Here is a 14647-nt window from a genome sequence, read left to right on the forward strand (position 1 = left end):
TTAACAGGCTACATATACATTGAATGAAAATGTGTCCTCTGCTTTCTTAATATATTTTTCATTTCTGAATATAACCCAAAATTAACAGTTAGAACTTAATTTGGAAATATTTAATTGTTGACCTTTGACCTCAATTATGCAAAATTCCGACCCCTTCTCATGCTTACGGCATCATTATTCTGAAAGTTTACAATTTTCAGTGATATATAATTCAGCCGTGTGTTCGGTGGGTGCAATTTTTTATGCCCCACCTACGATAGTAGAGGGGCATTATGTTTTCTGGTCTGTGCCTCCGTTCGTCCGTTCGTTCGTCCCACTTCAGGTTAAAGTTTTTGGTCAAGGTAGTTTTTGATGAAGTTGACGTCCAATCCACTTGAAACTTAGTACACATGTTCCCCATGATATGATCTTTCTACTTTTAATGCCAAATTATAGTTTTGACCCCAATTTCATGGTCAACTGAACACAGAAAATGAAAGGGCGAAGTTCAGGTTAAAGTTTTTGGTCAAGGTAGTTTTTGATGAAGTTGAAGTCCAATCCATTTGAAACTTAGTACACATGTTCCCCATGATATGATCTTTCTAATTTTAATGCCAAATTAAAGTTTTGATCCCAATTTCATGGTCAACTGAACATAGAAAATGAAAGGGCGAAGTTCAGGTTAAAGTTTTTGGTCAAGGTAGTTTTTGATGAAGTTATAGTCACAACTACTTGAAACTTAGTACACATTTTCCCTATGATATGATCGTTCTAATTTTAATTCCAAATTATTATAAATTTGACTCCAATTTCACGGTCCACTGAACATAGAAAATTATAGTGCAAGTGGGGCATCCGTGTACTATGGACACATTCTTGTTTTTTTTTCTGATTCTACCGCTGGTATAGTAACCGCAGCCTTCTAAATATTTTACCTTCAGTTTAACTTCATAGAAACCAGGCATATACAGGGGCGGATCCAGACATTTTCAAAAGGGAGGTCCTAACCCAGGACAACTTTGAAAAGGGGAGAAGGGTCCAACTACATGTTCCTATTCAAATGCATTGATCGTCAAAAAAAAGGGGGTTCCAACCCCCGACCCCCCCCCCCTTTTGGATCCGCCACTGCATATATATTATGTATATATTATGAAACCGTTTTTTTCAAAAGTGATGATTTTCTAAGGGTTGTTAAATATTTCGCGGTGGTGTCTTGCCATAGCATTGTTTGGACTTGTTAGTTTGCTTTTGGTCTTGAATGTTTGTCCCTAATAATTTTATTAACTATGTATTTGCATTCAGGTATCGCAGATCAAATTTATTCGTTCATAATGTGTTAATTTACGTTTTTTGATGGAGTTAAGATTTCCAACTGATATTTTATCGTGTGTTTTTGTATGTTGTGATGTGAAACTATTGTTTCAGAAAAAGGGAGAAGGTTTGGTACAATTAAAACATTTGATCCCGCTGTAAATGTTTGCACCTGTCCTAAGTCAGGAATCTGATGTACAGAAGTTGTCGTTTGTTTATGTAATTTATACGTGTTTCTCGTTTCTCTTTTTTTCATATAGATTAGACCTTTGGTTTTCCCGTTTGAATGGTTTTACACTAGTAATTTGCGGGCCCTTTATAGCTTGTTGTTCGGTGTGAGCCAAGGCTCTGTGTACAGTCATCAACTTGTAAGATGAAAACAGGAAAATCAAAAGACGTTAATGGAATTAGCTCATTTCTACTTCTAGCGTTTTAAGTATGGACCAGAAGAGTTTATACCGTTTATAGAATTCATCATACATTTTGTTTTTGACAATCTAGATGTGCCAGAAAAAAAAAACCTGGAACTGTTGCTCCAGTGTTAAAAACCGGCAAAGCCAAGATGTATACCTAAATATTTATAGAGGTATAACAGCTACTAATACGTTTTCAACAGTAATAGAAAGCCTCTTGAGAGACAGAACTGAACCAGCTCTGCTACCAAAACAAAATAAATAACAACTTGGCTTCGCGGAAAAGGCATCATCACTAAACACAGCGTTTATTGTTACACAAACAGCAGATTGTTATAAGGAACTTTTAAGATAACTTTTTGTATACTTAGTACTCTTGATGTCAAAAACGCCTTTGATAAACACAATCATGAAATACTTTTTAACAACTTATATCATAATGGAATTTGTGGTGGAATTTGGATACTATTACGGAATCATATAGAAATGTGTCTATACATGTGAACAGTTTCTAAGGTGAAGTCAAAGTAATTCAAAGTGTAAGTCAAGGAGTTCAATTGTCAATCGTTTTATATAAAAGATATAATAACATCATACTGGAAGCACTAGAAAGACATTAAAATAGAAAACATAAAAAAATAAAAATAATGGCCCAACATGTGCTGATGACATAGCGGTTTTGGCAGAAAACCAACACGAAGTGCAAGCATTATTGGATATTGTTGAAAACTGTACAAAACGATATCTAGTAACTATAAACCCAGATAAGTCAGATTTGGTACCAATCACTAAGTGTCAAAGTATTTTTTCCGTTTACCTTATTTGTTATCATAATATAATAGTTGTGTTTGAATTATTAAAAAAGCATCAGACAAAAGACAGTTTTACACGATTCATATGCAAATCTATTCGTTTTTTTTTATTGGAAGCCTCTACCCCTTGAGATGCAAAATCTGACACCTCGAGCAACACTTTATATTTTGATGAAAAACTTGTTTTAAAATCAATTTATTTTAAGTATGAAGTTGGTATTTTGTTAAATTTCATAATAGGAATTAAATTCTATATAAATGATGCAGAAGGAAGTCGTCTAAAGTAGTTTTTTATCCAGAAATTTGCATATGAATCCTCAAAATCTGCAACATGGAAAACTTGGGAGAGGTGTTTGAGAAAACAGAGCACTGAAAACGACTGATTTTGCTTGCAGGAAATAGATTGTGTTTCAGTTCCTTCCGTGCAATACAATATATGGTACTAACAATTCTAAATAAAGAAATGCTGATACTTGAACTTTCTTTGACAGTTTTTCTTCGCTTCGAAATTGCCACCCCGTGTCAAACATAGCCGACACCCCGCATGTGGCGTTCTACACGGTGAACATGGTGTCATGAAAAGGTGACATCCCATTAGTCAGACAACCATTATTCCGACAGCCCATTACTCCGACAGCCCACTATTCCGACAGCCCATTACTCCGACAGCCCATTATTCCGACAACCCATTACTCCGACAGCCCATTATTCCGACAATGCGTTTTTCTTAGGGTATGGGTAATTTTTTTCTAAAAAGACCAACTCCGTCCTCTATGGTATGTGTGGTTGTCCGTCTTGATTATAAATATTCTTTCCATGCGGGATATTTGTCTCAGTATATTGAGTTGATACACATGCTTATAGCAACTGCTCAGTCCTTATCCTCGTCCAATATTCGTTTTACGTGTCAAGGTTCTTTATCCATCTTTATATTTCGTTGTTAGTATGTCCAATATCAGTCTGTGCTGTTCTATTTCGCTAATTTTTGCATGTGTGGCTTGATCTATCTCTTTTTAAATTAGAAGATGTGGTATGATTGCCAATGACACAACTATCCACAAGAGACCAACATGACACAGGCATTAACAACTATAGGTCACCGTACAGCCTTCAACAATGAGCAAAGCCCATACCGCATAGTCAACTATAAAAGGCCCCGATATGAAAATGTAAAAAGTACCTTATTTGTATCAAAATATGAACGAAAAACAAATATGTAACACATAAACAAACAACAACCACTGAATTACAGGCTCCTGACTTGTGACCTGCACATACATAAATAATGTGGCGGGGTTTAACATGTTAGCCGGATCTAACAGTGGTATAACAGTACAACATAAGAACGAACTATAAAAATCTGTTGAAAAAGGTTTAACTCATCAGATGGACAAAAATACAAGTGGACGTGGCCGGGTACTTGTACATCCCGACAACAAAAAGACACTAGGAACAGATCTGAGAGTTCTCGCCGTTATCTGAAAGCTAGTTCAAAGCCACTAGCAACTAATAAAAAAAATCATGCATCTAAGACTTAACTAGATCTTCGGTCCTCCCTTTCGCGTATCAGAGGAGTGAGGTTTCCCCTACTATTAACTACATAAATAAATATATCGGAGTTGAATAACACTACCCACCCTCTTTGGTCGCAACACTTTCTCTCCTTGTATCAATCATCTGAGTTTTATTTAAATTAGTTTTGTCGCAGAAATATACAGTAAACGCATTTTGACTGCTCAAATAGAATGACTGCAGTATAAAAGCCAATAACAAACTAGTAAAAAAACTAAGACAATGTGTGACATTCTTGTCCTGCTTGTGTCTTTGTCAAATTGGCTTATTTTAAAAACTATGTGTTTTGTTGGAAATTTGACACTTATTTTTCATTTAAAGATTGTTTTCAAGAAGAAGAAAAATATTTAGATATTATTGATTTTAAGAAAGGTAGTTCATATGTTAATTCACAATCAGTACTCTTCCATTACATTTTAAAAGAATTGAAAATGCTAGATACTTGTACAGCTGATAAAGTTGAGGATGAGAGTCATTTTTTAATCGGATGCTCACTTCATAATAATTTGAGGGAGGAACTCTTTCACCATATTTCTAGCACATGTAAGAACTTTAAAAAGTAAGATAAATATGATAAATGTTCGATGTTAATGGGTTGTCGGACCAAGGGGCTGTCGGACTAATGGGCTGTCGGAATAATGGCGTGTAACCCATGAAAATAGCATGTTCATTAATTCAGATAAGACGAAATGTTTATAGTTATAGCAGAGACATATATATATGTGTATATATGTTTCTGGTTATAGGTACAAGACAAAGGCTGCGTTTAAATCAAGCAGAACCAGTTATAACTATTATTTTGGTGAAACAAGTTGATGGTAGATTTTTGCCCATGTAAGAATATTTCTGTTACATGTACAAAAGAAATTGAACAATTAGTTGTGTTTACCTACATGACTGTAGGCATGTTCTTGAATTAGCAAGAACTAAAATCACAAACTTTATACCAGATATTTTAAAGATTTCTAAGTCCAAATTTGTGAATTTGCTTAAATGGTATCAGGAGAACAATTTTGATAACTTTACAATGAAAATGACAAATGCCAAGTGATGGCAATAGCTCACGAAAAATTGAAAATAAACTTATCATAGATACCAGGATTAAAATTTCATGTTTACGCCGGACGTGCGTTTCATCTACATCAGTGACGCTTGAATCAAAAAATGTTAAAAAGGCCAAGTAAAGTAGGAAGTTGAAGAGCATTAAGACCAAAATTTCCTAAAAGTTTTGCCAAATACAGCTAAAGTAATCTATTCCTGAGGTAGAAAAGCCTTAGTATTTCAAAATTTCAAAACTTTGTTAACATATAATTTATAATTATGAACATATCAATGATAACTCAAGTCAAAGTTTTCCAGTGACTATCTTTGGTTTGATATATTTTTACAAATCCCCATAAAAAATGGTCTCCAATTTCAGATTTTTATTTTATCAAACTCATCTGAGATTTTGATAAGTGGAGACTTCCAACAAAATTTGATAAGGACGAAAAATAAAGGTTGACAGACTGACTGATACATAAGCTGACATCACAAAAACAATAGATCCAAAAACTACCTAATTATAAAAAATATTTCTGCCTGGTCACAAATGAGCATTTACCAACTCTCATGTGCCTAGAAAATTACATTATTAAAGGTTTAAAAATAAAATCCAGATGTAAACAAAATATATATAGTAATTTAATATTTTATTGTTATAACATTTAATATAATAGTTATATAAAACACATGTTGTGTTAGGCTCTGATCCTGTCCATAATGTTATAGTATGGTATTAGTTTTCTGTTTTGCTTTTTCCAATCATATTGTGTTGTAAAATGATGCCCTTTATGGGTTCTTGATTAGACTAATAAAATTCTTATCTTATCTTATCTTATCTTATCTTATCATCCTAGCTTTGATACAATGAGGTTTGAAAAGTAAAATAAAAAACTTCTGAACTCCGAGGAAAATTCAATTGAAAGTCCCTAATCACATGGCAAAATCTAATGACAAAACACATTAAACAAATGGACAACAACTGTCATATTCCTGACTTGGTACAGGCATTTTCAAATGTAGAAAATGGTGGATTGAACCTGGTTTTATAGTGCTTAACCTCTCACTTTTACGACAGTCTCATCAAATTCCATTATATTTACAATGATGCATTTACATTATTTACATTATATTTACAATTATTCTCTTGTGGCTACTTCTTGGTCAAAACTATTTATTAATGCTAATTCTATTATCCAGTGTCTGGCTTTTTTTTTTCCAATTGTAAAAAGTGGAGCAATTGAACGAGTTTTTGTCCACCAAACAAAGATTTTATAACCTAAGAAGAATATATTTTAGGAAAATATTTCTGAACTTATAAAACAAACTTACTAGTAACTAAATCCTTATCTATAGTGCAGTGCCACCAGTGGCAAAGGGAATTTATCAGAGAAGCAAAATATTGATGGGTTTAACTTAATTGAAATGGTGGGAACCTTGGTTGAAGTAATGCTTTATGTGTTCAAGGAGGTGACAACCATCCAAAGTATCCTACTCACTACTCTTAGAGTCATATGAAACAAGTGACTGGTAAAAAATAATGTTAATCTGATTCTTAAACCAATGCATGTATATATATCATAAACTTGGTCCTCTGTGCACAATTTTATCATCTTGTACCCATTCAAAATGTATAATTGTCAAAAAAATATTTCACTCTGTTTTGATGTGAAAGTATGACAGCTAATTAATTGTCGTGTTTGGAAGCCAAAGTTTGCTGATTGTCACCTTAGTAAAAATCAACAAAGAACCATGGAAATTGAGGTAACATGTGTATGACATGTAGAATAAGAAAAGCTTATTTCAATGACAAAGACATGTGTATTGTGATCACTGGATTTTAATGAGAAAGGTCACGCTTAGAGTACTGCATAAAGAAAACATGTCAGGGAAATTAAAAAAAAAAGTTTCTTCTAAATTTGGACAAATTAAAAAACTTTATTGAGAGAAAAAAATATGTACACAAGTTTTATAATGTCTCCCCTACTTTTGCTTTTAAAGGCAGGCTCAATAAAAATGGTGAAATTTAAAAAATAAAATTCCTCTGAATACTTTCTTCTGTTTGTACGAAGCTTCTGTCTTCGAAAGGGAGCTCACGTCAATAGATATAAACAATTTGCCAAAATTTTATGCACATAGGTTAAGCATTTTTGAGTTAATGTCCCACATGTTGACAACGAACGGAAGGACAGACGGACTGACAGTCAACAGTTTACCATAATACATCCTGTAAATGGGCTTATAAAAATTTTAACCACAGAGTGGACACCATCTGTCGACGCCACTAACTGAATGTAAGATCGCCATGTCTCTCTTTGGTGACAAAAGTCTCAGGCTTGACAAAAACATATACGAATCAATTTTTTTTAATTTGAAGTTTCAAATGACTACAAGTTTGTCTTTAACTTTTTCACATTGGATTTTGATTGTACCTTTCCTATGTTTTTCTTTTTTGTTTGTTAATAGTACCTGTACAGTCAGATCTACAGATAGGCAAGGTTTACATCTACTTCATTTGAAATTTAGAGGATAGATGTCTCCATTGGCAATCATACTATATCTCCTTATTTTTATAAGGGTAAATAAATAAAGCCCAAGTCAAAGCTATGCAATATGTTCACACTTTGGGTACTAACAAACTCTCTTAAAAATAAAAACGTTGAGTCTTGACTATGTTAACAGACAGACCACAGGGAAGTTCTTAAAAACAAATTTATTTTCACAGAAATAATATTATAAAACCAGTTTTTAAAAGAGAAATATCACTAAGGCCACACCAATTTGATTCCTTGTTCGACGGACCCGCCCGCACCTATTTTTAAAAACAGATTTTTTTGATTTTTATTATATTCCCGCTTCCCGCATCCGGAAATGAAATCATGTCCATTTCCCGCATCGTTTTTTTGTAAATATTATATGAAAATCTCAACATTTGTTTTTTAAAATCACAGTCTAGCCTGTATATAACGATTTTAAACCTATCAGCACCCCACAACACTGTAAATATCTGCGAGAATATTTGTTTCGGCATGAAACCAATTTATTCCAAGCGTGAGTGCTCCGATATAAATAGAAATACCAGTACAGAACAAAACGTTGGTTTCTTTCCCCCTAACTTATATTCCCTATAAAAAAAAATGTTCGTTGTTAAAATAAAGTTTAAAGAACTTCTGAAGGATTTGCCTTCAACTGCAATTATTATGTATGCTGACCGTCATACCCGCTGCAGGTTTGTGCACCTGTCCTGGTTGATTCAGAGACCTGTCGTTCAGCAGTTATCGTTTGTTGATGTGGTTCATTGGTATTTTCCCGTTTGGAAATATTATTTAGATCGTTGGTTTTCCTGTTCGAATTGTGTACAATAGGCCTACTAAGTTGTGGTCTGATATAGCTTGCTGGTTGGTCTTGATCAAAGCACTGTGTAAAAGGCCGTACTTTGACCTATGTTTGTTATTATCAGGTTGGGACCAACCCTCCCTCAGACAAGGGCCTTGAAGCGGTCATTTTACCATGTTTACTGTTCAGTCTGTTGTAGAAATAAAAATAGAAATACTAAGGATTTGCACAGTGCTACTATACAAAACCTTTGACAACTTAGAATTTTTTACTCAAAAAGAGGAGAAATACATTATATTTTAAACAACTTTTCTAAAAGAGGGATGGGTCCACTTATTTTGAATAATATTAAACTGTTAAAGTAAATGTGTTAACATGGTTAAAGTCCAGGAATATTACAAAATTCTTGGACATATTTTGACCATTTAATACCAAATATTATAGTTCTTTGGGAAAATATAAGCCCTTTTGTACTTTTTTTTTTTTACTCAAAAATATATTATAACTTTTATATTTTGAACCCTCATAAAAGGGATATTCATAACATTAAGGGGTTGTTCTGAACCTGATTATGACTTGGATGGAGAATTGTCTCATTGTCAGTCACACATACATAGACCAGATTTAATTATTCAATTATTTCTTGTTGAACAGGGAAAAAATATTTCATAAATTAAAGAAATGTCAAGATACAAGTGATAAATCAAGTTTTAATATAGTCAAAACCTACTATTTTATGTTTACAAAAAAAAATTATAATCGCTCGCCTTTACTTTTTAAGCTTTGCCTCAAAAATTTGCAAATTAAATATTTTTTTATTAAAATTTTCAAATCGCTCGCTCGCCCCAATTTTTGGAGTCCAAAAATCCGTAGAACAAGAAATTAAATTGGTGTGGCCTAATGTTAACATTTATATCTTATATACACTTTGAAGATAATGTAACACTTAAAACAAACGAATTTGCTATGATGTCTTGATGTAGTTCATACAACTGTGTAGTATTTCAATTCCATGTAATTCACGTAATTTTTCCAAATGCCTGAAAATGAAAATACATAGCTATATATAGATTAGTTTATCTATATAGAAATAATTTTTTTTTTGTTCATTTAAAAATGTCTAATTGATGTGAAAAAAAAGATATGAAAAACTGATTTGCAGTTGGATCATGTCTCATTTTTATCCATGGCTAAAAAAGAATTATTTCTTTTGTCAAACTAGTACATTAATCGAAATGTTCATGAAAAATGTTTGCATTGCAAATTCGTAAACACATTGGACTTAATATAGGAAAGTTAATTGTTGATTTTTTAAATAGGATACACAGCTTAAATTTTCGATGGATGTCTAAGGGTATCAGAGAGAAAAAAATCACATTGTAGGCAAACACAGTTAAATACTATAGAACAAACCTGGTGTCACCCTGAGCAAGTTTTGCTATAAGTATAGCACAGTTCTTCTGTAATTGTGGGCGTTTTCCATCTCTGGCTAATACAAGAAGATCCTTCATAATATCTGTTTTTGTAAGAGCTGCACACACTTTTGGAATTTGTGTGCAGTGACCTAAACAAAGAGCTGCATTGCCAATTACACTTTCATCACAACTCTTAATGGATTTAACCAAAGTTCCCAAACCTGAAAATGATTTAAACAAAAAAATAAAACAAAGTTATAGCAGATGTAATAGTCATTCATTTCTTCATTATGTTTGCCACAAAACGTTTTGATGGGTCCTGTTATTGATGTTTCTTGGTTACTTTTATGATCATAGTATTTTGTTGTTTGAATATTATGATAGAATTTGAAGGAAGATGTTACAAAATGTATCTGCAATTTATTTATTTTTCAAGCACATAAATCTAAATGCACTAGGATGAGCTGTTGAAGTGTACTAAATATATCTTCTTTATCAATAAAAGTCACATTAGTAAATGGGGAGGTAACTAGACTAGAGGCTCATAAGCTCCTGTGTCACTCCCCTTGGTCTATGTGTACATCAAACAAAGGAGATTTTCCAACATTGTAGATGAGAATAGACTTCATGACAAAAATTTCTATTTTATTGATCTTGTATTACTGATCTTTTAGTCTGTTTAGTTTCTCTCCATCTTCTTCAGTTTTTGTTCAAAACATAAAAGAAGAAGTCTATTTATCTATTATAATGTATGGGCAACAACTCCTAACTGTCTACTTGTCTAACAGTTTTGAGGTATAAAGACAATTGGTAGAGCTCATTTTTGTAAAAAAAAATTGCTCCTTTCAAATTTTTTCTTTTTATAGATATAGGAAGATGTGGTGTGAGTGCCAATGAGACAACTCTCCATCCAAATAACAATTTAAAAATTAAACCATTATAGGTTAAAGTACGGCCTTCAACACGGAGCCTTGGCTCACACCGAACAACAAGCTATAAAGGGCCCCAAAATTACTAGTGTAAAACCATTCAAACGGGAAAACCAACGGTCTAATCTATATAAACAAAACGAGAAACGAGAAACACCAATATATTACATAAACAAACGACAACTACTGTACATCAGATTCCTGACTTAGGACAGGTGCAAACATTTGCAGCGGGATAAAACGTTTTAATGGGCCCAAACCTTCTCCCTTTTTCTGAAACAATAGCATAACATCACAACATATAAAAACATACGATAAAATATCAATTGGCAGACTTAACTCAATCAAAAAATATAATAATAAATATAAAATATAAATATAACCTTTCAAAAAATAATAGACAAAACTTGCATTTTATCCCTATGTTATATTTTAAGCAATGTCTCCCAGGTTGGTTGGTAGATGTGGTCATTGAACACATTTTCTAAACTAGACACCCTAATGATGATTGTCACCAGTTTGGTTAAAATTGCTTCAGTCATTTTAGAGAAGATTTTTGTAAAAGATTACAAAAATTTACAAAAGGACAATAACTCCTTAAGGGGTTAATAGACTATTTTGGTCATTTTGACTTATTTGATCCTACTTTTCTGAAAATTATTGTTGTTACCAGTTTATCTCTATCTCTATCTATAATAATATTAAAGATATTCAAAATAATAACCAAGAACTGCAAATTTTTCTTAAAATTACCAATTTAGAGGCAGCAACCGAACAACCAATTGTCTGATTTGTCTGAAAATTTCAGGGCAGATAAATCTGCACCTGATGAACAATTTTACCCCAGAAGTAAGCCAAAATAGATATTTTACTGTTATAATCTATTTTTAGCCATGGCAGCCATCTTGGTTCCTGGGCCGGATGATCAGACACACTTTTCAAACAAGATACCCCAATGATGTTTGTGGCTATGTTTGGTTAATTTTGGCCTAGAAGTTTCAGGGGAGAAGATTTTTGTAAAAGTTAACGAAGGACAACGAAAGACGATCCATGTGATGAATAGAGCACAATAAAAGTTTTGTCAAAGAACTTTAGAAAATATATGGTTTAGGGGTGGAAATAACATTCAACTCAATTAAAGAGCCTCTCTGGGCATGCTCACATACCCCACACCCCCACATTGTCACGTGGCAAATAAAACCTCACCAAATTCATAATTTTGAGATGTTTATTGGTCAATGCTTTTATGTTTGTCTAAAGTCTTTTTAAATAACAGATCCTATTAATAATAAAATAGTTAGAACTAGATGCTCCCAAGAGCCTGTGTCGCTCAACTGATTCTACTTCAGTTTTGGAAATCATGTAAAAAAAGATTTAAATCATAACAGATACCCTTATAATTACATTAGATGTAAGTTTCATTATAATACGTTATTCTGATTGGCTAACTACACATCACATGTTATTCCGTAAAAACTTGCATTAGACAATAAAATTTATCATGCATGTTGACACGAGGTCCAACAATAAAGTGCACAGGTGAATTAAATAAAACTAGATAAAAATCTTTTTTTCATTATCCTAGCTAAAAAATGTAATTATAAGTATTGAATGCTTCTTTTTGTAACTTTATAGGGTTGTAAAAGCGTTGACCGTGCATACATTTTAAAAATGAAGCGCTTCCATGCTTCATACAAAATGTACTTCGGTCAACGCTTTTACACCCCAATAAATTTACAAAAAGAAGCATTCAATTATTAAATAATGATTGAGGCCAAATCAAGTTAAATATTAATATTCAGTTGTTCTTTAAAAGAAGACATTTGTATGCATTGTCCATCAGGTCTTATTCTAAACGTAATCCCCCACTGGTGGCCATCTTGGCTGATAGATCGCCTAAAAAGTAACTACACTTGGTCAGGATCTCATAAAGAACATTTATGCCATGTTTTATATAATTCCATTTAGTGGTTCTCTAAAAGAATACATTTGTATGTACATGTATTTCCCATAGGGTCCTATATTAAACTATGTCTCTCTCTGGTAGCCATCTTCAAGGATTGATCGTCTTCAAAGTAACAACACTTGGTCAGCACCTCATAAGAAACATTCATGCCATGTTTGGTTCATTCCACGTAGTGGTTCTCAAAAAGAAGACATTAATATGCAATTCCCATGGGGTCCATGCTAAACTATGTCCCCCCGCTGGTGGCCATCTTGGCTGATGGATCAGCTACAAAGAAACAACACTTAGTTATCACCTCAGATTGAACAGTAATTCCATGTTTGGTTTCTTTCCTTTCAGTGGTTGCCTTAACGAAGACATATGTATTTTTATACGACCGCAAATTTTGAAAAAATTTTCGTCGTATATTGCTATCACGTTGGCGTCGTCGTCTGCGTCGTCGTCCGAATACTTTTAGTTTTCGCACTCTAACTTTAGTAAAAGTGAATAGAAATCTATGAAATTTTAACACAAGGTTTATGACCACAAAATGAAGGGTGGGATTGATTTTGGGAGTTTTGGTCCCAACATTTTAGGAATTAGGGGCCAAAAAAGGGCCCAAATAAGCATTATTCTTGGTTTTCGCGCTATAACTTTAGTTTAAGTTAATAGAAATCTATGAAATTTTGACTCAAGGTTTATGACCACAAAAGAAAGGTTGGGATTGATTTTGGGAGTTTTGGTTTCAACAGTTTAGGAATTAGGGGCCAAAAAAGGGCCCAAATAAGCATTATTCTTGGTTTTCGCACAATAACTTTAGTTTAAGTTAATAGAAATCAATGAAATTTAAACACAATGTTTATGACCACAAAAGGAAGGTTTGTAGCGATTTTGGGAGTTGAGGTCCCAACAGTTTAGGAATTAGGGGCCAAAAAGGGACCCAAATAAGCATTTTTCTTGGTTTTCGCACCATAACTTTATTATAAGTAAATAGAAATCTATGAAATTTAAACACAAGGATATGACCATAAAAGGAAGGTTGGTATTGATTTTGGGAGTTTTGGTCCTAACAGTTAAGGAAAAAGGGGCCCAAAGGGTCCAAAATTAAACTTTGTTTGATTTCATCAAGAATTGAATAATTGGGGTTCTTTGATATGCTGAATCTAACTGTGTATGTAGATTCTTAATTTTTGGTCCCATTTTCAAATTGGTCTACATTAAGGTCCAAAGGGTCCAAAATTAAACTTAGTTTGATTTTGACAAAAAATTAATCAGTTGGGTTCTTTGATATGCTGAATCTAAAAATGTATTTAGATTCTTGATTATTGGCCCAGTTTTCAAGTTGGTCCAAATCGGGGTCCAAAATTAAACTTTGTTTGATTTCATTAAAAATTGAATAAATGGGGTTCTTTGATATGCCAAATATAACTGTGTATGTAGATTCTTCATTTTTTGGTCCTGTTTTCAAATTGGTCTACATAAAAGTCCAAAGGGTCCAAAATTAAACCTAGTTTGATTTTAACAAAAATTGAAATCTTGGGCCTCTTTGATATGCTGAATCCAAACATGTACTTAGATTTTTGATTATGGGCCCAGTTTTCAAGTTGGTCCAAATCAGGATCTAAAATATTATATTAAGTATTGTGCAATAGCAAGTCTTTTCAATTGCACAGTATTGCACAATGGCAAGAAATATCTAATTGCACAGTATTGTGAAATAGCAATATTTTTTTTTAATTAGAGTTATCTTTCTTTGTCCAGAATAGTAAGCAAGAAATATCTAATTGCACAATATTGTGAAATAGCAATATTTGTTTTTAATTGGAGTTATCTTTCTTTGTCCAGAATCAACTCAAATCTTTGTTATATACAATGTATATTCACTTTTTACTAC

The 14647-nt window shown here is 32.9% G+C and overlaps 1 protein-coding gene across 1 annotated transcript in view; it reads right to left on the reverse strand.

Annotated features, from left to right (window-relative positions):
- Window positions 1-7826: 7826 nt before the first annotated feature.
- The window catches only part of LOC134721357 (tetratricopeptide repeat protein 12-like), a 70042-nt gene continuing 63221 nt past the window's right edge, over window positions 7827-14647 (reverse strand). Inside the window, exons 16-17 of the mRNA XM_063584300.1 lie at window positions 9878-10100; window positions 7827-9504 (exon numbers count right to left, since the gene is read on the reverse strand). Of these exons, the coding sequence (XP_063440370.1) occupies window positions 9429-9504; window positions 9878-10100 (299 nt within the window). The 3' untranslated portion in view covers window positions 7827-9428. The remainder of the gene's footprint in view (window positions 9505-9877; window positions 10101-14647) is intronic.

Source organism: Mytilus trossulus, chromosome 6, assembly GCF_036588685.1.
Source record: "Mytilus trossulus isolate FHL-02 chromosome 6, PNRI_Mtr1.1.1.hap1, whole genome shotgun sequence".
Lineage (NCBI taxonomy): Eukaryota > Metazoa > Mollusca > Bivalvia > Mytilida > Mytilidae > Mytilus > Mytilus trossulus.